We start from the raw sequence: 26,095 nt of genomic DNA on the forward strand, positions 1-26,095 counted from the left end.
GCTGGGTTTTTTCTTGTTTTTTTTTTTTTTTTTGGATGATTGTTTCTATGTTGAATGCCCACCTTAGGTCCTGGAAGATTGTGGAACCCAGAAATCTGTAGGTTTTCACTGCAGACACCATGCTGTTGAGTATGGTGATGGGAGCAGTGTTGGGGGGCTCCTCCTGAAGTCCAGTGTCATCTCCACAGTTTTGAGTGTGTTCAGCTCCAGGTAGTTATGGTCGCACAAGAGAGCCAGCTGTTCAACCCATCTATATGCAGACTCATCACCATCCCCGATAAGGCCAATGATGGCTGTGTCATCCACAAACTTCAGGAGTTTAACAGACGGGTCACCTGAGGTGTAGTTGTGTAGAGGGAGAAGAGTAGAGGGGCAAGCACACATCCCTGGGGGGGGGGGGGGGGCGCCAGTGCTGATTATCCAGGTGCTGGATGTGATTGTCCCCAGACTCACCAGCTGCCTCTGGTCTGTCAGGAAGTTTTTAACCCACTGGCAGATGGGGGCTGATACAGTGAGCTGAGTGAGTTTGGAGTGGAGGATATCTGGGACGATGGTGCTGAACGCTGAGTTGAAGTCCAAACATGACCCTTACGTGTGTCCCTAGGGAGTCAAGGTGTTGGAAGATGTAGTGCAATCCCATGTTGACTGCATCCTCCACCAAACTGTTTGCTCAGTAGGCAAATTGCAGTGGGTCGAGCAGGGGGCCTGTGATGTCCTTCAGGTGGACCAACAACCAGTCTTTCGAAGGATTTCATGACCACTGACGTTGGGGCAATGGACCTGTAGTCATTTAATCAACCTGGAGCTGAACACACTCAAAACAGTGGAGATGACAGTGGACTTCAGGAGAAGTCCTTCAACACTGCCCTCCTAGCACCACCACCATACTCAACAGCATGGTGTCTATAGTGAAAACCTACAGATTTCTGGGTTCCACAATCTCCCAGGACCTAAGATGGGCGTCCAACATAGACACAATCATCAAAAAGGCTCAGCAGAGGATGTACTTTCTCTGCCAGTTCAAGAAATTCAACCTGCCTCAGGAACTGTTGATTCAGTTCTACACTGCAATAATCCAGTCTGTCCTCTGCACATCCATCACTGTCTGGTTTGGTTCGGCCACCAAACAGGTCAGGGACAGACTACAATGGACAGTTAGGTCTGCAAAGAAAATAACTGGTGCCAACCTGCCTTCCATTCAGGACTTATACACCTCCAGAGTCAGGAAATGGGCAGGCAACATCACTGCAGACCCATCACACCCTGGTCACAACTTGTTCCAACTCCTCCCCTCTGGCAGGCGCTACAGAGCACTGTACCCCGAAACAACCAGATATAAAATAGTTTCTTTCTGCGGGCTGTCATTGAAATGAACGCTTAACAATGTCCCAACCATTTTGTATATACTGTACATATACTGCATGCTCTGTCATGTCCATCTACCTCAGGCATGTATGCAAGTAACCTGCTAACATGTATTTCAGCATCTCTGATATATTCTCTGCACCATTGCACTTTATCGCTTCTTATTTTGCCTGTAGAAGTCAATCCTTGTGTATATATCTGAAGATCATTGTGTTGTCATGTTGTTATTCTATGTTAAGTACACTGTGAGAGCCACAAAACCGGAGTCAACTTCCATGTAGTGCAAACATACATGGCCAATATACAGGATTCTGGTTCTGATTCAGAATTTCTGGGGGACCAGGATGACAGTGGAGCTCTTGACCTTCGGCAATTTGAGCTACAGTAGCTCTTTCGTGGGATCAGACCAGACGGGCTAGTCTTCGCTTCCCTTGTGCATCAATGAGCCTTGGGAGCCCATGACCCTGTTGCCGGTTCAGCGGTTATCCTTCTTGGACCACTTTTGGTAGGTACCGGCCACCGCATACCAGGAACACCCCACAATACCCGTTGCTTTGGAGATGCTTCGACGCAGTTGTCTAGCCATAACAAACTGGCCCTTGTCAGTCGCCCAGATCCTTATGCTTATCCATTTTTCCTGCTTCCAACACATCAACTTCAAGAACCGACTGTTCACCTGCTGCCTAATCTATCCCACCCCAAGCTTGACAGGTGCCATTGTAACGAGATAATCAATGTTATTCACTTGTCAGTGGCTTTAATGATTTGGCTGATCGGTGTATACTGCACTTTTAAAATTAAGTTTGTATGTAATGTGCGTGTGTGTATCATGTTTAAATACAGGATAAGGCAGCCCTGTCTTTGCTGGGCGACTTGTCATACAAGCTGATTTTTATTATGATGATGATGAGTAACATGCAGCGCTCTCCAGAGCCAAGGCCAAGACTGTTGATCATCACTCTCTCCAAATTAGACATGAAAGAATCTGCAGTGGAATTTAGATAACCAGAATAACCAGATTGTTTGCTTTATAAAACAACACAGTTGCATCATGAAGGAGAAAACAAATGTGCTTTATTTTTTCCTGTGTTCTCAATTCACAGAACAAGCCCCAAAGAAACTCCCCGTGGAGGCAGGATTGGCCCAGGGCGGCAACATGCACTAATGAACTAAATTTAATTACAAGACAAAATGAGGAAGAAGGGCGGCCAGATCTGAAAGTGTTTCCCATCGGTTCACAGGTGTAAGGACACATGTTGATTGTTGGAACGAGGTTGGTATTTGTGTGTGTTGGTGGTGGTGGGGTTCTGAGGGGTTAAAGTTGAAACTTCAAGTTACATCTTTGTACTTATTACATTTACTGTAGAACAGGGGCTGTTCTGAATATTAAAGTAAGTTGAAATTTACAATTTAATTTTAGAACATCTATTGTTTCTTTATATTGAAGTGTCACCTTTTCTAGTTGATTTGGGTTCAATTGATCCATATTTCCTCTACATATTTAGAAAAAAAAATCAGAAGTAGTTTGTGCATGTGAAGTATCCATTTTGGTTTCTGCTTTAGCAATTTTAATTTCCCCATACACGATTGATATTCCTTCTAAATTCGAGGCAGGTCATATGATAAAAAATGCTCATAGACTTTTGTCAGACTGACAGTAAACCAGAAAACATCCTCCCATTACTTTATACTGAACTTACCTTATGACGGCATAAAGGGTTCAAGACAACCTAAAACATTTTTTTTTCTTTTCTTCTTTTTCTGGTTGAATAATATAAATTATATGTGGGCTCAATGACATCAGATTTTGGTCATAACGTTGGGAGAAAGGCCGATCCTTATGCTTGGGGACTGGTTGAATAGAATATTTCCCCCAGGTAGATTCAATTATATAATTTGGGGGGGGGGTAAATATTTTCAGTTTGAATTTTTAAATTATCGTACAGCCTTACAATACTGATATACAAATAAAATAGAATCATATACAACGGCATTACAACAATGAGTAATTTGCAACAATAACGCCGGTATTCTCGTTTTCTTTATTCGGTGAGGTAACATGGAAAAAACTAAAAATGTCAACATTCATCATCATGTTACAGACTACTTTGGATAAAACATTAACCACAAAAAAAAATATTTTAAAGGTCTTTTCATTGAATAAAATGGGGCAAAATAACAATACACATGCCTCACACAGAATCTTTGAACTGAAAAGTTTTAAAAAACTTTATCCTACCAGGTTTGACTTCTAGAAACTTCTAGTGAACTCTAAGCCAATGTGTACGTATGGCAAATGATTGTTCTTATAACTGAAGTCTTTCTACCCTTACAGTTTTATGCCTTACAAGAAATATGATAGCTCATATGAAACACTATCTAGAGAAACCATTAACCAGATCTGACTTCCTTTTTAAGCCAAATCTTTATCTCCCCAGTATTTGCCTGACTTTAACCACCCCATGCACCTGTGCGACGCAGTCTTCAGACAAGTCTGAAATGGCCAAGAGGTAACACAATACACCGAGTACTAGGGAAGGCTACCACTTATCACATGAACCTGATGTGTGGGCAATAAAGTGACTTGGGATTTCCAGCAACCAATACAAAGGATAGCGTAGCATCAGTCCATTTGCAAACCGTTATCGTCTGTTGCGAGAAAGAAGCTCAGGCATTTAAAGGCAACGGTGTCTCTTGCATTTGTTAAGGGGGCTTGACCATATAGCCCTTCTCACCAAAGGGATGTCTGGTAGTTGAATTTAATCTTCAGCAGGTACTTGAGATTCACCTGCGCCACATCGTATACAATGTACCTGGAGGAACGATGGTTAAGGGACACAAACACTGCTGCTGATTATACAACTTGCAACAGACTATAAAAATGATATAAATAAATATCACACATAATGATAGACTTGGGCAGTTTTCTTGTCTCTGTCATATGTACACCCAAAAACAGAACAGGGATCAAAACTGATGAAAGAGACAAGAAACAATCCCGTATTTTCCAGATTCTGATCTTGGTCCAAATTCTGTCAGTGTCTTGTAATGACGGCTGGGTAAGAGATAGTGTTTAAACCCCTTTCACTTAAAAAAAAAATTTAAAAAAATTCCCTCAGCATTTTCTGCTTTATTTTAACAGTGACAGTAGAGAGAAACAGGAAAGTTAGGGGAGAGAGGGGACACCACGCAACAAAGGGCTTGGGCCGGACCCGAACCCAGGCCACGGCGGCAAGGACCTAGCCCCTCGTGGCATGTGCACCACCAGGTGAGCCACTGGGGCGTCCCCTAAACCCTTTCACTTTTAAAGATTAGCTATGCAGATCTGTGGTTTCAATTCCACATAATCCACTGACATTGCAAAGACACAATAAGATTTTGAAATTTAACTGGGTCAGACCAAAGACCGCACGGTAAAAATCCAGCATTAGAAAGAGCAGAGCGCAATGCAATGAAGGCTGATTTTGCTACAGTTTAGAAAGCTTCGAGGGATTTGAGCATACTTTTTTTGGACACCCCCCCCCCTTTCACCCCAACTGTACATGGCCAATTACCCCTCTCTTCCGAGCTGTCCCGGTCACTGCTCCACCACCCTCTGCCGATCCGGGGAGGGCTGCAGACTACCACATGCCTCCTCCAATACATGTGGCGTTGCCAGCCGCTTCTTTTCACCTGACAGTGAGCTTTGCCAGGGGGACGTAGCATGTGGGAGGATCATGCTATTCCCCCCAGTTCCCCCTCCCCCCTCTGACCAGGCACCCCGACCGACCAGAGGAGGCGCAAGTGAAGCGACCAGGACACATACCCACATCCGGCTTCCCACCTGCAGACACGGCCAATTGTGTCTGTAGGAATGCCCGACCAAGCCGGAGGTAGTACTTGATTCAGCAATGTTTAGTAGACTAAGTACAAAACAGTAGAATAGTTTGCCTTTCCTTTTGGCTCCATACTTATCTGAGACAATTAACACAATATATTAAACAACGGAACAAGAACAAAAGATATGGGATCAGTGGGTAGTATAACAATTCACTCGTACTAATTAACCAGGCACTGTGAGTTAACAAAGGATACTCATTGTAGAGAAGGCTTGTGTCATCAATGTTAGTATGGACTCCTTTTCCCAGAGGCACTTGCACCCCGTCTAAATTGACAGTGGCATTTGCGTCGGGTGCAGTTCTACCCAAACCTGAGAACAAAACAGAAGAAATCAATCAGTATAGGTCATACATAACACTATTTCTTAAATAGTTTAAACTTAATTTCCTTTCAATTTTTACGAGCCAGTCACAATGAAGTCCACAGCAAGCCACTGCAAACAAATCATGGGGTTCTCACCTTTAACACTGTGTTTGCCCTTGGGTAATTTTGTAATGTGCGATGCCTTCTTCAGTTCATGCCTGTATTAGATAAAGAGGAGACACTTGTAGATTTAGATCAGAAATATTTGGTTAAAAAAAAAATCCCCTTTGCAGTTAAGTATTCTGTAGCGAATCTAATGTCACTTACATGTTGCCAAGGGCAACCTCTGCCAGCAGTAGGAGGCCGACAGGGTCTGACTGAGAGGTGTGGCAGTAGTTAGCGCTCTTGGACACCATGTCTGCAAAGTACACACCTTTGCCAAACATGTAACCAGTCTAGAGAGAATAAAGAACATGCAAAAGCCGTCAGGAGGCTGTTTAGAACGTCATACACACAACCGTACAATGAACAGTCATAGGACATTAGCTTATATAATAATAATAATGATATATTTTATTTATAGAAAGGGTTGAAGTTACGCTATAGCGTAATACCATGTGGTAGTAATGGCCTGTGAGGTGCAACCTTCAACTAACGCTTACTGTGACTAACAAAAGTTATAAAACGTAGTGTTTATCAACAGCTGTAGATGGCACCGCAGCATTAGAAGCAATAGAGGAACACACACCACAGGGGCCTCTGGGGGGGCGATACGAAGACCCTGAGAAAAGATGCCAGCGTAGTTGGTGGCGCGTGAACCATGCCACAACAACTGCCGATTGTGCAGTTCCTTGAAGGGGTGATACCGCTGGTACTCTCCCTCCCTAACAACTTTGAAGATCTGAAAGAGTCAAAAAACATCGGGGCAGGTGAGACTTTGTGCCCCATAAAGGAGCTAAATGGAAGGTGTAAAACAATACCAATGTACAAAGCTTTCTAAAAACTAATCACTTACTTCTGAATGTTAAAACAAAATTGCTACTTTGTTTGAACATGGCCTTTAATTGACAATATACCTCTTGTACTTCCAGTGTATAAGTATTGTGAGTTGCAGCATGTGTGTTCTTGACGTATTGTGAAATAATCTCAGCTTCCTTTGTGCTCTTATCCACAACCTGTAATAAAGAGATTAATATATCAACACCTGTCCAAACTCTGACAATGTATAATATCAAAAACATTAAAATACAAAAAAAGATACATTGTACAGCCAAGACTGCATGACTACATTATACATAAATAACAAAGTGCTCCGAAAAGCCCATGACCTCGATTTTGGTTTTGAGTTTCTCGTAGTTGATGTCAATGGGATCACTGCCATTGTCCTCTGCCCCTCCTCTCAGCAGGCTATAGGCCACTTCAATATCCAACAGGTTGTCAAGCATCTGAACCTTAGCCTGTGTGATGGGATAGAACCATTCAATACATCCCTCTGTCATTTCGAGATGCTAAATGAATATATGGTTTAACAGCAAGGAGCTGTTGTTGTTCCATTTATTCATCTGTGTTTTTTTTTTGTGTGGGAATGATGTCTGCAAGTGCTAGAAGCTGCTGTGAACTAGTCAAATTCCTCGTGTGCATAGGCACACTTGGCCAATAAAGTTGATTCTGATTCTGAAAACACAGGCATTACAATTAAAACCCCAAGTGAAGTGCATAAGAGTTCAAATGTCTTCCACAGCAGTGGGGCATTTAGGCCGTGAACTTATACATAAGTAAGTTGATATAATGAGCATCAAAATGATGGTGTGAAACATGTTTTTAACCTGAATATAGTCCAGGTTGCTGAGCAGGGGAGGTTTCTTCATGCCAAAGTCATGAGGTATGAGGGTGTAGAAGCGATTGGACAGGTCCAAAATCTGGGCCTCAGGGACACCGCCTGCCACAGCCTGGGACAGAGAGAAAAGAGCAATATATCTGTGGTTATAAAAAAGGTGGTCATTTGGTAGGTCAGGTAGGTCATTTGTCTCAGAGGGAAGCAATCGCACCCTAGACGTTAAGAGTTCAACACAATAAACAACACACCATAGATATTCCTGTTCCATTATCAAGGATAAAGGAGGAGACTAGATAAATCTGGATTTATGTGATGCGACCATTTACAGTATGGAAGATCAAAGTGACATATAATTGGTATAACACACTCTTTACAGGCTGATTTAGCAGCTTGCTGGATGAGGTGAAAAAGTGTAACTGTAACTTGGTGAGTCTGAACCTGGATCTTGTCATACCTCCCTTTTCCTTATTTTTGGTTATTTTCATCTGTGATATACAAAAAAAAAAAACCCAAACAAACAAACACACTGCATGCGTATGTTTTTGAATGTGTGTTTTGGAGATCTGAATAGGATCTAGGAAAAAATCTTTTGTGTTCAAAATCGTTTTTTTTTTTTACCATTTCCATTAGGACATGAATGATACACAAAAGCCAACATGATTATTTGTAATCATGGGAATGAACATTTGGAAGAAATTGTTATATAGTGAAAGTTAATTTTCACAGAGAGACGGGAGACTTGCTAAAAAAGTAAACTACTGGGATGCTTCTGCAGGCAGCCGGAGTGAGACACTGACCTGCTGCACCTCGCTGAGAAGAGCATAAGCACTCTGGATTTGCCGCTTACTGAGCTTTCCCAGGGGCATCTTCTGAAGGTCAATCTGAAGACGGGACAGGAGAAATAATGGAGGTCATTACATTTATGTGTTGTGCAAGACAAATAAATAGCTTTCATTGAGAACAATAAATTAAGAAGAACATTCAGACAAAAAAAAAAAAAGAAATATCCAAAATCTCCCATGTAAGAGCCCACACCTCACCACTCAGACATACAACCAACAAACCCAGACCCATCCACCTAGCCAGCCAGGAGCCTTTAATTCTTACCTCAAACTCCACCATGGCCTTCTTCATGCTCTCCACATCAAAGATCATCCTGATGAGCTCCTGGACGGGTTTGGGTAACTGAGACTTGGTCCCAGCAGTGGCCGTCAGCTTCTTCACTGCCTCTTCATCCTGCCCGGCAACACCACAGTAAATCAGTTTAAACAGCCACAGATAAAGGCATACTGATAGTTCAAAGGAGAATTTTACTTAAGTACATGTGTACTAAAGCACGTGTGTAGAAACATGATGATCAGATACTGTGTATCCACCACTGTCTACGCTCCATAGGCTATGATATCTGAAAGGGTATGAAAAGTAAGAGCTGTGCATACTGATGCATGATTACATTTGTTTGTGACTGTACCTGTCCATAGTCAATCTCCAGCGGGTAGAACTTATTGGGGTACTTGGTGAAGTTTGAGCAGCTCCAGATGTTGCCCGTCTTCTCTTTGTACACGCCGAGGAAGTTGTCCACGGCAGAGTTTTTGTCATGGAACTTATCCAGCTTGTTGCCTCCAATGGTGGTTCCGACCCTCCCCCATGACCTGAACACCCAGTACCTACACAGATGTGAGAGGGTTCAATGATGTAAGCAAGAGATATTAGTGTTTTTACAAATAGAAGGTTTACTGATAGACACTTTGCAAGCAAGTTTGCGGGCAAGTCAGGAAATAATGAAAAGGAAAATAGAGGGTAACTGTCAGAGATGGAGTGTAATCTAAATCAGTATGCCCTTGACTTACTTACTTTCAGGCATTTAGATATTATTATTATTCCCTAGTGTGTGCAACCTTGCTAAGCACACGATACAATCTGAACTTTAATCAGTTAATCCAAGGCCCTAATTCCCTCCCAAATGTATCCGGCCAATTACCCTACTCTTCCGAGCCGTCTAGGTCGCTGCTCCACCTCCCTATCGATCCGGGGAGGGCTGCAGACTACCACGTCTCCTCTGATACATGTGGCGTTACCAGCCGCTTCTTTTCACCTGACAGTGAAGAGTTTTGCCAGAGGGACGTAGTGCATGGGAGGATGAAGCATTTCCCCCCAGCCCCCCCTCCCCCCAAACAGGTGCCCCGACCAACCAGAGGAAGCGCTAGTGCAGCGACCATAACACATACCCACATCCAGCCTTTCCACCCACAGACACAGCCAATTGTGTTTGTAGGACGCCCAACCAAGCCAGAGGTAACATGGGGATTTGATCCGGCGATCCCTGTGTTGGTAGGCAACGGAATAGACCGCCACACCCCTAGGCCCTGATTCTTAAATGTGACACCAACCGTTTCTGTACGTCATCCTCCAGTAACTGCAGTTTGTAGTAAGAGTTTGTTCCCCTTACAATGTCTACAAGGCCCAGCGTGGCACTGTACATCTTCCCATTCTGCTCTAGGACATGAGCGCTGTTCTCCAGACCTGAGTCAATTAACATTAAATACAAAAGAACAATTCAAGAGACAGTTTACTTTCGCTCTACAGTGCTAGCAAAGTGCTCAACTATTCATGTTAGTTTATGACAATTCAAGGATTTTTTTTTTTAATTTAGAGACACAAACATATGCACACAAACACATGCATTTACCCGAGTCTGGATCCACAGCAGCTCCTCCTTTGACTGTCAGCTTCATCTTCTTTGATTTGCTGCCACCTGTGATGGTGCAGACAGAACCATTTACAATTAGACCTTTCTTTCACAGTATCAACTTCATATACCAGTCAATGAGTCACCAAGCTAAGCTTTTCATTCATGCGGATGTATCCCTCTTCTAAATGAGCCACTTTACTTGAACACAAACTGATAAAAGAATTAGGAAAAAACACTTAGATGGAGGCTACAATAACAAATATGGGCATTTTTACTACACAACACAACACAACACAACACAACACAACAAAATAACTCAACAGCTGTTACCTTCTTCCTCTTTAGCCCGGCCTGTGCTCTTGGACGCCATGGGTCTAGACTTTGAGACTGTTGTTGCAGCCTGGGCCTCCAGCTTGACCTCTGCCCCCCAGGGTGAGATGGCATGCAGGGCAACCAGCTCCTGGAGGGCCTTGCCAGATGACTTGATGTCTGTGAGGAAATCCTCAGAAACCACACGTACACTGGCTTCCTTCACCTCTTCCATCTTCTTACTCATCTTCTCTACCTCCTCTGTGAAAACGGGGAGAAAGAAAAGATTGAGCATGAGTGAGAAGTAGTGTGCTAGGAAAAAAAGTGAGAGAAATCAGAAATATTGTTTCACACATCTATACAATGCATTATATTCCACTTTTTAAAATAACACAAGGAACAGGAACACCAGTTTCTGTGTACAAAAAATTTCCCCTTTGCTCGTGAGATAGGGGCTACCATTTGGCATCTCTTGCCGTCCCACATTCACTCTCGACTGGCCACTCACTCTTGGTGCTGATGCAGAAGTTAGCCTTACTGGCTGTGCCAGTTATTTTTCCACCCATCTCTTCCACAAAAGCCTTAAATTCATCCTTATTCTTGGTCAGTTTACCCACGGCAAACAGCTTCATATTCGTAAGAGGTTTGTCTACAAGGAACAAGAAAAACACCTATTTCAGATACAATTTTCAAAATTCAGGTGATCCATGAGGAGACGTTTGGATATCTTTTGGTTGCGTTTTTATGTTCTTTTTAATCTCACTTATTTATTGTAAATGTAGCATTTTAAGTCACGAAGTCATATTTTCCAAACCAAATTCAGAATTTCAATGTACGAGGAAAAGTATTCTAATCAGAGACTCAGCTTTTAGCTCCACTTTCAGCATGTTTTAAAGACACATACCTGCAAAAAGTTTATCCACTAACCTGCAGGCGCCCCCTCTGAGAGAGGTTTAGTAGGGGCACTTGAGGCACTTGGATGGGGTTCAGCTGTGGCTGTGGTCAGGGTTGGGGTGGGATCCACCTTGGGGTACAGCCTGTCCTGTTGTTTGAACTTGAATTTCTTAAGGAAGGGAACCTCGCTGAATTCCTGAAAGGACAACCAAAGAGATTCAGATAAGTTAATCTAAATCAATCTGTTTTTATAGCTGTCATTTTAGTAAAAATACCTGTTAGCCCAACAGTACATTCCATTGTTTAAAACAATGGAAAGTACTTTAATGAAGCAGCAGGTGCCTTGGAGTGAGGAGACCTACCTTGGGGATGACCCAGTTTCTACGGTTGGGTTTTGTGGTTTTAAACACACACTTTGTCCAGGCTGATATGTCCCCGGTGCAGTAATATGAATCACCTTTGAACACCAACTGGCCCATGCAGGTGCTACAGGGCTCGAGAGCCCCAAAAGTCATGCCATCTGCCAAACAGTCCACCACCTGTCAATCATACAACAAATGAGAATGGGATTTAATGTTGACTGTATCAGGATGCATTAAAAGAAAGGACTCTCCCACCTTAGCCCGAACTCTCAGCTAGAGGATTAAAAAACTGACAAGTCAAGTGAAACCATTTACAGACAATAACTCAGGTGGTTGATGGACAACACTGACTGTAACTGCTCGTGTTATGGATCTTGGACTTCTTGACTGGCAGAGAGCAGAAATAAATGGCTCTCTCTCAGACTCTATAGCTATATCCACAGGCTCACCACAAGGATGCGTCCTTTTGCCCTTACTTTTTATTATGTACACTGATGGATGCAGGAGCACTCAGGAGGGCAGGTATTTGGTCAAATTTTCTGATAACACTGCATTGCTGATCCTTCTCCAAGGTTCAGAATTAGTCCATGGGAATGCTTTTACTGATTTTATTTCTTGGTGTGATAACAACTTCTTGGACTTAAAATGTTTCTAAAGCCAAGGAACTGATTATTGATTTTAGACGTAACAGAGATGCAGCCAAAGAGTGCATCATACATAATGAGAGTGTGGAAATGGTTACATCATACAAATATTTGGGCGCTATCATCGATGATCACCTTAAATTTGATGTGAACACTGAGGCTATTGCGAAACGGGGGCAACAGAGAATTCACCTTCTCCATAAACTAAATTCCTTTTCTGTCAGTCCTGTCATCCTCTGTCGCTTTTATCAATCTTTTCTTGAGAGCCTTTTAAGTTTTTCTTTTATCTGCTGGTTTCACAGCCTCACGGTAAAAGACAGAAACAGCCTGAACAGCATTGTTAATATCTGTTCTAAGATCATCTGAGTGAAACAAAGAGATCTGAATTCTTTTTGTAACCAACAAATCCTCTAGAACGCAAGTATTTTGGCTTCTTCTGGACATGTTCTAGCAAGTGAATTTTCTGTTGCCATCAGGGTGTCATTACGTTTTACCTGCTTGTAAAACTAACCATTATTCTAAATCACTCAGACCTGTTGCAACTTGATGATTAAATGTCCCATAGTGTTTTTTTAACCATTGTTTTATTGTCTTTATCAAGCTTAACTTATTGTGTACTTTTATAGATTTTATTCCACATTTAGCTCCCTGGAGTGTTATTATTTGTTATTTGTTTGTTTGCATGTTACTGTGTTTTGTGTTCTCAAGCTTCTCCAAACAAATTGCCCCTCGCAGAATTAATAAAGTTGTTTGTATTATATTGTACTGCGTAAGCCTACCAACATTTTTTTTGGAATACATTAAATCTCTGTAGCAAGAGTAGGGTGCAGGTTGAGGAGAGCCTGGAGAGGTGGAGGTATACACTGGAGGGAAGAGGAATGAAAGTCAGTAGGAGCAAGACGGAATACCTATGCATGAATGAGAGGGAGGACAGTGGGATGGTCAGGATGCAAGGAGTGGGGGTGACGAAGGCATACGAGTTTAAATACTTGGGGTCAACTGTCCAAAGTAACGGGGAGTGCAGTAGACAGGTGAAGAAGACAGGCAGGGTGGAGTGGGTGGAGAAGAGTATCAGGAGTGATTTGCGACAGCAGGGTACCGGCAAGAGTTAAAGGGAAGGTTTACAAGATGGTTGTGAGACCAGCTATGTTATATGGTTTGGAGACAGTGGCACTGACAAAAAGACAGGCGGCGGAGCTGGAGGTGGCAGAGTTGAAGATGCTAAGATTTTCACCGGGAGTAACGAAGGACAGGCTTAGGAACGATTATATTAGAGGGACCGCTCAAGTTGGACGGTTTGGAGACAAAGCAAGAGAGGCAAGATTGAGATGGCTTGGACATATGTGGAGGAGAGATGCTGGGTATATTGGGGGAAGGATGCTGAATATGGAGCTGCCAGGAAAGAGGAAGGCCAAAGAGGAGGTTTATGGATGTGGTGAGGGAAGACGTGCAGGTGGCTGGTGTGACAGAGGAAGATGCAGAAGACAGGAGGAAATGGAAACAGATGATCCGCTGTGGCGACCCCCAACTGGAGCAGCCGAAAGTAGTAGTAGCATTAAATCGTCATATCCAGAGAAAAATTATATTTTGCAAATCTAGATGTGGCCTCCTCACATTGGACTCTCCAGAGGGCACCTCCTGGCTGTTTGCAATAAGTAGCTCCTTCATGTCATTAAGGAAGCATTGCTTTTTCAGCTTGTCCTTGATGCCCCATATCAGCTTATTCTGCTCCTGTAAACATACACATAAAAACAACAGTGCATTGGGATTCCTTTTTTTCTAGACAAGTTCAGCAAAACTTGTATTTAGCTTCTATGACATGCTGTACATAAAGTTTTTGGCCAATAATTTAAGTAAAGTAAAATGAAAATGGTGGACAAACCTTCAACTGCTCTTGAAATTTTTTGTCCTCCTCAGCTTCTTCCTTCTTCTGTTTCTTTGATGCCATGTCCACCTCATCAACCTTCCGCTTCCTATAAGAACAGGAGATTTAAAAGGATTCTCTCCTAAAACTGTTTTTAAGAACAAGTTTTCCGTAGAAGGACAAGCTACGTATTAACAGGATGTTCATTGAAAAGTACATCCAACTGATCTCTTTAAATGAGGTCACGAGGGACAGTAGCTCAATGCATGAAAAACAACCCTTGATGCGACACCTTTACTAATTATGGAACAAATTCATTAGCGCTCCATCAGTTGATGGAGACAGATACACGCAAGCTGGTGCATGTGTATGTGTCGACAGGGGTCATTATTTCACCTGCCTGGCCAATAACAGGAAAAATTAATCAGCACCACTGGAGATTTTTTTATTATGTCCAAGTATACACTCATACATACTCTTTCTCTCTTTCTACCAAAAAGTCACCCCATAACAAACAAACAGTGTGTCCGATCCTTTGGAAGGAAAGAAAAATGTGAAAGAACATCCCTGATCAGAAAGTGGTTTACATCCAGGGGGACAACACCGAAATCATATAAACGTGCCTCCTGCAGCCTCACTCAGATACAGCAGCTTTAATACGTGAAGTTTGTTGTTAAAGTACACTGAACAAAAATATAAACGCAATACTTTTGTTTTTGCTCCAATTTTTTCACAAGTTGAAATCAAAGATCTAAGACTTTTTCTATGTGCACAAAACGCCTATTTCTCTCAAATTCTGTTCACAAATTTGTTTAAATCTGTGTTAGTGAGCACTTCTCTTTTGCCGAGATAATCCATTCACCTGACAGGTGTGGCATATCAAGATGCTGATTAGACAGCATGATTATTGCACAGGTGTGCCTTAGGCTGGTCACAATAAAAGGCCACTCTAAAATGTGCAGTTTAATCACACAGCACAATGCCACAGATGTCGCAAGTTTTGAAGGAGCGTGCAATTGGCATACTGACTGCAGGAATGTCCACCAGAGCTGCTGCCTGTGAATTGAATGTTAATTTCTCTACCATAAGTCGTATCCAAAGTCGTTGCCAAGAATATGGCAGTACATCCAACCGGCCTCACAACTGCAGACGTGTAACCACACCAGCCCAGGACCTCCAGATCCGGCATCTTCACTTGCAAGATCGTCTTAGACCAGCCACCCGGACAGCTGATGCAACAATTGGTTTGCATAACCAAAGAATTTCTTCACAAACTATCAGAAACCGTCTCAGGGAAGCTCATCTGCATGCTTGCCGTCCTCACTGGGGTGTTGACCTGACTGCAGTTCGTCGTCATAACCGACTTGAGTGGGCAAATGCTCACCTTCGATGGCGTCTGGCACTTTGCAGAAGAGTTCTCTTCACGGATGAATCCCGGTTTTCCCTGTACCGGGCAGATGGCAGACAGCGTGTATGGCATCATGTGGGTGAGCAGTTTGCTGATGTCAATGTTGTGGATAGAGTGGCCCATGGTGGCGGTGGGGTTATGGTATGGGCAGGCATATGCTACGGACAACCAACACGTGCATTTTATTGATGGTATTTTGAAGGCACAGAGATACCATGACGAGATCCTGAGGCCCATTGTTGTGCCATTCATCCACCACCTCATGTTGCCAAAAACCGCACGCGGGATGTCAGTCGCCACTCCGTAGGACTTGTTTCACTGTGAAACAAACAATGAAATGAACTGTTGATTCATTTCTTTTTTTAAAAGAAAAGACCCTCCTCCTGTTCCACCTACCCAAACTGATGACAGTTCAGACAAGGAAGCAGCAGGTCATATGAAAAAGGCAAAGACGAATTCCTTCCAACAGGAACGGCTTGTGCAATATCCATGGCTGCGATTTAGCAAAGAAAAAGGCACCATGTACTGCATGTATTGTTCTCGGTGCGGGCCAACTTTTGCGGGGAAAACCAAGTTTGCAGACCCCTCGACCAGCACCGCTATGTTCAAGCATGACAACATCTTTAAGCACAAACCGTGCAGGGACAGGTGCACAGCTGGAAGTTCAGCGTCTCTGCAAACGGCATTTGAAAGGCGGGCATCCGCAGAAGAGGCTGAAATGGAAATAAAATTCCATACAGTGTAATACATCGTCAAAGAAGAGCTACATATACAAAATTCAAGGGTCACATAGACTTATTAAAAAACAATGGAGTTAAAGTTGACCCTACATACAGCAACGACATGGCATTTGCCCAGTTTATTGGGGTGGTTCTTGTGCTGTAATGACAGTAATGTTACTGACTACATACCTCATTTTTACATTTATAAATGTATTATTTTGTGCCTATGTTTACAAAAAGCACTTTAAAGGTTTACATTTTATTTAACATAGTTTTTTTTTTTTTGCTCTAAAGTGCTATCTCACTTTGTGACATTTAAAATGCGATAGTTATTTCTGTTAGTGGTCTATTTATTACCAAAGCATTTATCAGTAATACCGTTAAGACAGAAAAAATATCAATGTGTTGTGTTGCTTGTCAACTTAAGTGGTGCTCCTAAATTTTGTGCTGGTACTCCTAAAATGTTCAGTAAGGCTCACCAGGGCTCCTAGCGGAAAAAGTTAAGTCTGGAGCCCTGGGTTGAATACTTTTGCAAGGCACTGTACTGCTGCAGGACCCAGAGCGACAGAGAGGCTCAGAATTGGGCCTCATGTAATGACGAAGGGGATGCAGGTACTGCAGACATCCACCTGACCTGGATCCCCAAACAACACTTCTCTAACCACTGAGGACACACATACTGTGCACACTACAATACCAAACCTCATCATTTTTATGTTGCCTGCTAACAAGGATGCCTGCTATCCTTGTTTATTCAGGTTTAACCAAGCTAATATACTTGTGCTGTAATAGCAACATTATTCCAGCCCACACTTGACAGATAAAAACCTTCTAACCCCATCTCCCACTCACCCTTCAGATTTGATGGTGGGAAGCCTTTTCTTCAGCTCTTCCTTGTCTTCAGCCCGTAGTGTGCTGAAACCTATCAACTGGGCAGCGCTGTATTCAGGTTTAAAGGCCAGTTCTTCTCTCTGCCCCACAAAGCAAGCCATGTGGTACCAGCGGTCTATCAAGCCAAGCTGGGGCTTCTCTGGATCCATACCCTTCCTAGAGACACGAATTTGATCCTGGACATACGGTCCAAGAGCTCAATATAAGTACAATGGAATTATATGGACAGCTACAGAATAAACATGTTATAAGATGCAATGGATAGTATTACTGGTTATGGGATCTACCAAAACTTAAAAACTTTATGAAAGGATGAAGCAAGACATGTATGGACTGCTGACCTGCTCTCTGACTAATTAGTAATTCTTACCATATGTTTTGTAGAAATTTAAAGATGCTCAGATGCACATATTTTATCTAGTTACAAAACTATTACTTAAACTTGTGAGTTCAGTTTGTATTTTTCCATACATCCAAACGGTGTTTCTGGTGCATGCAAGTGAAAGGATCTTCCCACCTTCTCTATTTTCAGCTCACAGCCTTTGCATGTGCTACGGTTAGACTTGGCATACTCCACGGCAAACTCAGTAAGTGTCTTCTCTCCTTTGACACCACCCTTCTGGCCCCCTTTACCTATATAAAGATGGTTACACAAGTTTCAGTCTCTTCTGTCAAACAATTGCCACCGACACAAAGGCAATATCTGTGATGAATGACATAGTAAGGGTTCGTTAAATAAGCCAATAGAGTGCCAGTTGCGATGCATGTAACACTGACATTTTTCTATCTCACAAGAGAGGGGGGGAAAGTTAAAAGATGTTGAGTTCATTACTGACCTCCTGAAGTACCTCCACTTTCAATGGCTTTTTTGACCTTTTCCTGGTCTTCCCAGCGCAGGTCAGAAAAGCCAGCGATATCATCTGTGGACTTTGCTACCACCCTCAGCCAGAAACAAGAAAAATGGTGCCAGTGGGGGACTTTTCCATCAAACCTGGGTGACTAGGGAACAGAAACAGGGTCGATTCAATAAACATCTTTTGAGAAAAGCATTATAATGATTTATCGATATCTAGATATATCTACATATATATGTAGTGTTAACACACATAGGACCCGATGTGATTCCATATGGAAAAATATAGAAAAAATCATGCACATATATTGGCTAGGCCAAGATTATGTGTATGTGCTATTATACTGATGTCACCACTAGAGGGCGCTGTCGCGTTGACATGTGGTCTATTAGAGTGCGCCGCAAATAAAGAAAACACTGTGGTCTATTAAAGTGCACCGCAAAATAAAGAAACCATTCCGGTTACAGCAGTGTCTAGTTGAGCCGGTATTCTTGCCCTCAAAGATGACAACGTCAACACACATATTACTCTAAATAGCAAACTCAGATGGGTGCCACATCAGATTTGTTTCAAGATCAAATAATTACAGAGGGACAACACTATAAATGCCAAGACCATAATTTACACGTCCATCATATCTTACAAACAAGTAGGATATACAGAGTACGCACTGAATCTGAGGACCCACAGAATGTTTAGGTTTCTATGAAACAATGCACACTATGCAATGTACTCTCAGTTAGGGGGTCAATTTGTGAATCAGCATTTGTTACTATTTTAGTGAACCAGCTCTTCGTGTGAACGCAACCATTCCGAAACGAGCCCGAAGCTCAAACCCAACCATTATGAGCATCTTCAATAGTGTCAGCCACTTGAATGCTAACGAGGGCCTGCGATAAAGCTATCAAACCTTTAAAAACAAAGAGAAAATGAAAAAGATAGAATCCGCCAACTTTGTTGGGGTACCCTACCTCTTAAATAAACACATTAATTCGGATGAAACTCAAAAAGGGCAGATTATCCGAGCTAATCGATGCGGTTCTTGGCTAATTTAGCGGCGTCTGCAGAACCGAGTCGAGATTCAAGGCGACGTTACCTGCACCATGATGGCCATACGCAGGGAGTCTTTGGCGATGTTATCCTTGCATTTCTTGCACGATGCACGGCCACTTTTGGCGTATTCAGCCCTGTAAAGTTTTTCTTCTTGGGAGTCCGCCATTGTTCCTCGATATTAAAGCGATTTCAAAAACCGACGCACGACGTGCTACAGCAGCCACGGCAGGGAAGTGGCGGAATACCCGCGCTTGGCGCAGGCAGTACTAATGGAATCAGGAGAAGTCGAGCTCTGACCTCTCGACTGGAACGATCTGCGTTTTAACTAGTCGAAACGGAATTTCTAATATCGATGACTGGTATTTTTAACCAGTTCAAATGAAATCATAACTAGCTGTGATTCAATTTTTGACTTTTAAAAATATATGCCGAAAATAGGATTTGTGATCTTCAAGAAGGGATTAAAGAAGGGATTAAAGGGTGAAACGGCTTGCTGTATCAACAACCACCGAGCACAAGCGTACATGTTAAGATGCAGCTACTACGCATCCTCTTTGCTGCGCTTATAGCCTCCTAAAATGTATGATGTTCATCACTCGCACCGGACAACGTGCCCCGCCCGTATTCCTTAAAACCTCAGCGTTACATCCATGCAGACGCGGTATTTCGTGATAAAAGTTTTAACATACTTTTCAACGTTTCGTATGCCCCATCTGAGGTGCCGTAGGGAAGAGAACGTTAACGGGGATTTTCCTTATGTGGCTGCTGAAATTAGAAAAATAAAAACGAGGCAGCGGTCGCTGTTGGACACGCCTTAAAGTCTACCATCCCGTTTATTGTTTTCCTGTTAATTATATAGTTAAGCGAACCCAAATGGGTCACCATACCATGCATACAGAAGCACATATTGAAAGTTGATCTTTGAGCTCAGTTCGAGTTGAATGGTACAGCACGAGCAAATTCAAGAATATACGGAAGTGTATTGTTGCGGGACAGCTCCCTGACAGACAGACAGTCTGACTAAAGTAACGCGAGACCCTGTTAGCCAATGAGAAGAGACTTAGGAATGCGTGCGTGCTGCCTATTGTTATCCATTGCACAGCACAGCGTGAGTTAGTTGTTATAGTGGTTTACAGACTGTCACACAGTGTTAGCTTAGCATAACGTGTTAGCGATCAGACGTAACATTCCTGACTCCTACACCTCGACTGAGCTGACGCTAGACAGTGACTAACCAGCGACGACCATAATAGAACCAGTAAGAGTGATTACCAGCCCCCAGAGAGAGATCAGAGTGTGCAGCCAGTGACAGTGCGAGTGTCTGCAGAGTGAGACCATCCCAGCCAGGCTAGCCAGCGTCCGTCATCGTCTGCAGACTGCAGGAGCAGTGCAAGGTGGGTTGCTAAACCCGTAGCCTAGCCCGGCTAATTAACGCCAGAGACTGTGTTGTCGCACCATAATTCCCAGCCTCCAACTACTTAATATAAGAACATCTAAACCCAGTCCCGCGACAAGTGGTGTTCAGAAGTGGTGAAATTGGATTGCATTCTGTCTCCATACAGAATAGCGGTGCTATTGCTATTTACGTTAGCGTCCTTGCTAACTAGCAACCGGCTAATTACGTGCAGTAGCACTTTATCAAGGCCATCGTTGCATGTGATCTAGATGATGTTGGAACCTACTGAGGAGATCGAGCACGTGGAGCACGGTGCTGTAGGGGGGGGAGAGGATAGCGCTGTGGAAAGCGAAATGGAAAAGCAGATGTGTCGTCTAGCCCAAATGTTTGAGCGGTCCCTCCTTAACCAAGAAAAGCAGGAACAATCAATGGAGGAGGTGAAGTGCATGCTTAAAGGGGTACTTGTCGGGCGAGTTGTGCCACATCCCCAACCTCCCGCTGTGCAGCAATTGAGCACGGGACTCCACCCGCTCCCTAGTTCCCCGCAGCCATTCAATGGCTATCAGGAGGGCTTTGATAGTGGCCATGGAGCCAGTCATAGCATTACAACATTGGAGGTGCAGGACATGGAGTTAACTACTCCACTGGTCCCCCGTCCAGACGGACCGGATGTGAGACCCCGTGAATATGCTTTGCCCCCGGGAATGGAGAATGTCGGCCCAGTAGCGGATGGCCGCAACAGAAGTCACCATCCCAAACCCCTTGTCACCAGTACTCCAGCGGAGCGGGGTGGTAGGAGCGCCAGAGCCCGGAACGCATTTCCGGAAGGGAGTCACCATTTCCTGAGCACGCCCAGCCGGGGTGACGCGGCGCCGCCTACTGGTGGTACCGGAGGGCCGCCATCCGTCATAACAAATAGTCCAGTGGTAGGGAACGGTCGGGACCGGAGTAGTAGCTACAGGAGAGAAGTAGGACACGAAAGTGAAGTGAAGCTGCTAGCTACCTACGATGGGAAGGGCGACTGGGACTCCTTTATTGGCCCGTTTGAGAGGATGGCCCGGAAGCGGAATTGGAGCAAGGAAGTCTGCCTGGACATGCTTTACCTGCGACTGCGAGAAGGCGCTATGTCATTCGTTATGGCGCAACCGACTCCTATCCGCGAGGACTACGACAAGCTGGTGGAGCAGCTACGGCGCCGTTTCGGACGAGAAATACCCGAAAGTACTGCCCGCCGTAAACTGAGCGAGGTTCGGCAGGGGAGGGAGACTAGCCTGTCTGAATTTGGAGAGGAAGTACGGAAGCTGGTTACGCTAGCCTATCCAGGGGTCGACGTCGGACTGCAGGAGGAGTTCGCGGCCGAGGCGTTCCTGCGAGGCCTGCGCAACCAAAACATCGCCTACGAAGTCCTGGGCTCCGAACCTAAGACCCTGGCAGACGCCCTCAAGAAGGTAGAAGCCCGAGAATACGACTATCGAGCAACGCTTGGAAGGGAGAGCGAAGCTAAGGGGCGGATTCGCCGAGTGTCATGGGATGATGAGCGTAAAGGGGGAGCGCCAAACCCGACATCGACGGCCACCGGCGCGACGCAGTCCGACCTAAATGCTGACATCAAGGAGTTGAAAGCCGAGGTAGCGGCGCTGCTGCAGGAAATGCGGCGTTCCTGGAAACCGTCCCCCCCGCAGCTGACATCCGACACAGCCGAACAGAAGAAGGAGGAACGGGGCAGAACTCTAGAGCGGCCGGCGAGCAGCACTAATGGGCAGCGGCGTTACCAATCACCGAGTCCGGGCGCCACCCCTAGAGGCTCCTGTTACCAGTGTGGAGGCCAGGGCCACTTCAAACGAGACTGCACCTCCCGCTCACCGAGCCCTCACGTCAAAGAAAAGGCCGATAGCCAGCCAGCACCCCGCATAAACCGAGCAGCAGGAGATGGTCCTAGTCTGGTAGTGCCCATCACGGTCAACAAACTGGAACTCAAGTGCGTTGTGGACACCGGCGCGGAGGCGACCGTCATGTCTGAAGACACCTTCCGTCAGCTGGAGCTAGCTGGTCAGCCAAGTGTGGGGACTGCCGTCCTGAGGAACGCGGAGGAGGGGAAAGAAATGACCGAGACTCCGAAGTATAGAGTCACCATCCGCTTGGGCCGTAAGACCAAGGACTGGGACGTCTACGTCGCACCCATCCGCGACCCCTTTCTCCTGGGTCTGGACTTTATGCTAGCCGCCAGAGTCACAGTTTCGGTCGGAGGACAAGTACACGTTGATGGAGAACCGATCGGCACTGTCGTCATAGGCAGGTCGCTAGGAGAGTACACGGTTTCCAGAGTACTGCTGGAGTGCCGCTCGACTTTACCAGCGGAGAGCGAACGCGACGTCTGGGGTCTAGTGGAAGGCCCAAAGCCAGGAATTTCTGCCGTCCTGGAGCCCACTGGCCTTGCAGAAGGAGTCTCTTCAGGCAGTGTAGTAGTCGACGTTGCCAAGAGAGTCCCTGTGCGACTATGCAACTTGTCGCCCCGCGAAGTGACCCTAAGGAGAGGTGTTTGCTTGGGCGTGTTGGTTGAGGCAGAGGAAACCCCGTCCCTAGAGCCGAACCCCACGAACCCGGCGGAGAAGGAACAAGTGTCAGTGCGACGGCTGGAGTCCGCAACAGCCTTGGATCTACCAGACCATCTGTCATCCCTGTATGCAGCCGCCAGTAAGGAGCTCGAAGAGGGGCAGCAGAGAGCCCTACTGCAGCTTCTGGTCAAGCACAAGGAGGTCTTTGCAGCAGCAAACGACGACCTGGGCTGTTTTGATGCTGTCCAGCACCGCATTGACACCGGAGAGGGACGCCCAGTACGCCAGGCAACCCGCCGCACACCGCTGGGGTTCCAGCAAGAGGAGGAACAGCACCTCCAGGAAATGCTGAAGGCTGGAGTGATAACGCCATCGACGTCTGAGTGGGCTTCACCTGTGGTCCGGGTGAGGAAGAAAGATGGAGGCGTTCGATGGTGTATCGACTACCGAAGACTCAATGAACTGACGCTGAAGGACGCGTACCCGCTTCCAAGGATTGAAGAGTGTCTGGACACCCTGGAAGGCGCAACCGTGTTCTCCACGTTAGACATGCAGAGTGGATACTGGCAAATTGGAGTCCATCCTGCTGACCGATGCAAGACGGCCTTCATTACTCGCTATGGCCTGTACGAGTACGCCCGAATGCCTTTCGGACTCTGCAACGCGCCAGGCACCTTCCAGAGGGCCATGGAGGTTGTCCTGCGCGGGTTGCAGTGGAAGAGCCTCCTCGTGTACCTAGATGACGTCATCGTCATTGGCCGCAGTGTTGAAGATGGGTTGAAGAACCTGGCCATCGTCCTCGAGCGGGTCCAAGCCAGCAGTTCTCCAGGGGAGCCGACCACTACTCGACGCCGAGAGGCCGCAGCCCGTGTTCCAGGCGGGCAGTCTTCCGCCCCTGACCCAGAGGGAGCCGAAGCAGACGTTGCTGAGCCCCTGCCCCTCCCCACCACTAGACGGGGCAGACCAGTCCGGCCGCCTGCCTGGCTCCGGGACTCTGTTCGAGACTGATCTTGACGGACGTGACTAGTTGACTTAGGGGGTTACTAGGCTAGTCACAGGAGTCCTACTTTAATAGTGACCACCCAACCAGTTTATTTTGACGCCCTTAGTTCCGGGCCTAGTTGTGTGCCGGGTGTTTTGTCCCGGGTGTAATTCCGACTCTAGTTCCCAGAGTTATTTTATCTTTATGTTGAAGGGACTCAACAATCTAAAGGGGGGGTAGTGTTGCGGGACAGCTCCCTGACAGACAGACAGTCTGACTAAAGTAACGCGAGACCCTGTTAGCCAATGAGAAGAGACTTAGGAATGCGTGCGTGCTGCCTATTGTTATCCATTGCACAGCACAGCCTGAGTTAGTTGTTATAGTGGTTTACAGACTGTCACACAGTGTTAGCTTAGCATAACGTGTTAGCGATCAGACGTAACATTCCTGACTCCTACACCTCGACTGAGCTGACGCTAGACAGTGACTAACCAGTGACGACCATAATAGAACCAGTAAGAGTGATTACCAGCCCCCAGAGAGAGATCAGAGTGTGCAGCCAGTGACAGTGCGAGTGTCTGCAGAGTGAGACCATCCCAGCCAGGCTAGCCAGCGTCCGTCATCGTCTGCAGACTGCAGGAGCAGTGCAAGGTGGGTTGCTAAACCCGTAGCCTAGCCCGGCTAATTAACGCCAGAGACTGTGTTGTCGCACCATAATTCCCAGCCTCCAACTACTTAATATAAGAACATCTAAACCCAGTCCCGCGACAGTATTCAAGAATATACGGAAGTGTATTCAAGAATATACGGAAGTGTATTCTCCGTTAAACTGGCGAAAACACCCGGGTTTATTTTCACTTAACGCTTGTTGGCTGACAGCTGAGTCCGAGATTTAAATTGTCGCAGTCTGACATGTCCTCCCATCCTCCCTTTGTGTCGGAGACCAGTTAGAGAAATGTACAACAAAATGTACATCGGATTATCATTTAGAATCTGATCATCCATCCATCCACTAGGGTCGCGGGATGCTGGAGCCTATCCCAGCAGCCACTGGGCGGCAGGCGGGGAGACCCTCTGGACCAGGCCATCACAGGACTAGTATCTGATCAGTAATTGCCAAATTCAACCCAAGATCACCAGTTTATGGATCCGCTATGAGTAGAAAGCCGAAGGCTCATTGTGAGGGACGTACCTCTATATGGCAGAATAATTTCATCAAACAAGATAGCTTACTGTCCATTGCAGCAGATTTGACCGAGTAAACTATTCCAGAGTCCTTTCAAACAATCAGCATAGATTGTTACAATGGAAATATTTCAAACCAAATTCAACCAGTGGGACTCAGCATCCTCTCTCTTATCAGATCTTTGAATTAAAAAACATGATCAGAGCGAGTTATTTTGGACAGTAAACAAAAAAATGAAAACAGGCCTTCAGTTGTTTTTTTTTCTCTCGTGGTTTTTATTTGCAGAAAATGCAGTTCTTCAAATATTTCGGTAGAAATTTGTGGAAAAATATACAAAGAATACCTTAAGCAAAATTAATGACAGTTTACTACAGCATACACCAGGCCTACAATGATATTGTGATATTAAGAGAAAAGAGGTTGTTTCATATTTTCTTTCTCGAGCTGGTATTACATAAATGAGGAGAGACATCAGTTCCACGGTTTATGACAATGAAGTAGGTTCTTTGGCAATGAAGTGAGTTCAACAACAGGAGACAGCTAACACAGCTCTTTTGAAAGAGGAACATTAAACTGCTGGCTTTTAGAGGTGAAATGGTTGTAAAAATTATGTAATCATTGTAAACCAAGGCAAAACTTAATTGGCTATTTTGTACTTCGTCAAATGCTGACTTTTGACACTAATCTCTGATTCAGACAATATGGAGATCTGGCAGGAAGGATTATTTTGACACTGATATAGATTAATTTGACATAATCACCTTATTGGGAGCTATACACCATCAAAAATCTGTACAAGGAATGGAAATACACCATAAATTATAATAGCATTGGTTCTATAATTTATTGGACCTTTTTATTCTTCATTTTGTTATGCTGTTGGAGGACATCTTGAACAT

The 26,095-nt window shown here is 44.9% G+C and overlaps 1 protein-coding gene across 1 annotated transcript; it reads right to left on the reverse strand.

Moving 5' to 3' along the window:
• Window positions 1–3,394: 3,394 nt before the first annotated feature.
• On the reverse strand, window positions 3,395–19,243 carry parp1 (poly (ADP-ribose) polymerase 1). Its single transcript, XM_056294684.1, has 23 exons — window positions 19,121–19,243; window positions 18,007–18,169; window positions 17,688–17,803; window positions 17,132–17,346; window positions 14,168–14,258; window positions 13,900–14,016; window positions 11,642–11,818; window positions 11,313–11,475; window positions 10,894–11,034; window positions 10,407–10,646; window positions 10,074–10,139; window positions 9,775–9,907; window positions 8,856–9,051; window positions 8,492–8,620; window positions 8,182–8,265; window positions 7,374–7,496; window positions 6,876–7,004; window positions 6,624–6,722; window positions 6,296–6,448; window positions 5,875–6,002; window positions 5,704–5,765; window positions 5,440–5,554; window positions 3,395–4,178 (listed from the first exon to the last, which is right to left on the reverse strand). The coding sequence occupies exons 1-23, from the start codon at window positions 19,241–19,243 to the stop codon at window positions 4,097–4,099; spliced, it is 3,045 nt and encodes a 1,014-aa protein (XP_056150659.1). The 3' UTR covers window positions 3,395–4,096.
• Window positions 19,244–26,095: the final 6,852 nt, after the last annotated feature.

Source organism: Lampris incognitus, chromosome 15 (genome assembly GCF_029633865.1).
Source record: "Lampris incognitus isolate fLamInc1 chromosome 15, fLamInc1.hap2, whole genome shotgun sequence".
Classification (NCBI taxonomy): Eukaryota; Metazoa; Chordata; class Actinopteri; order Lampriformes; family Lampridae; genus Lampris; species Lampris incognitus.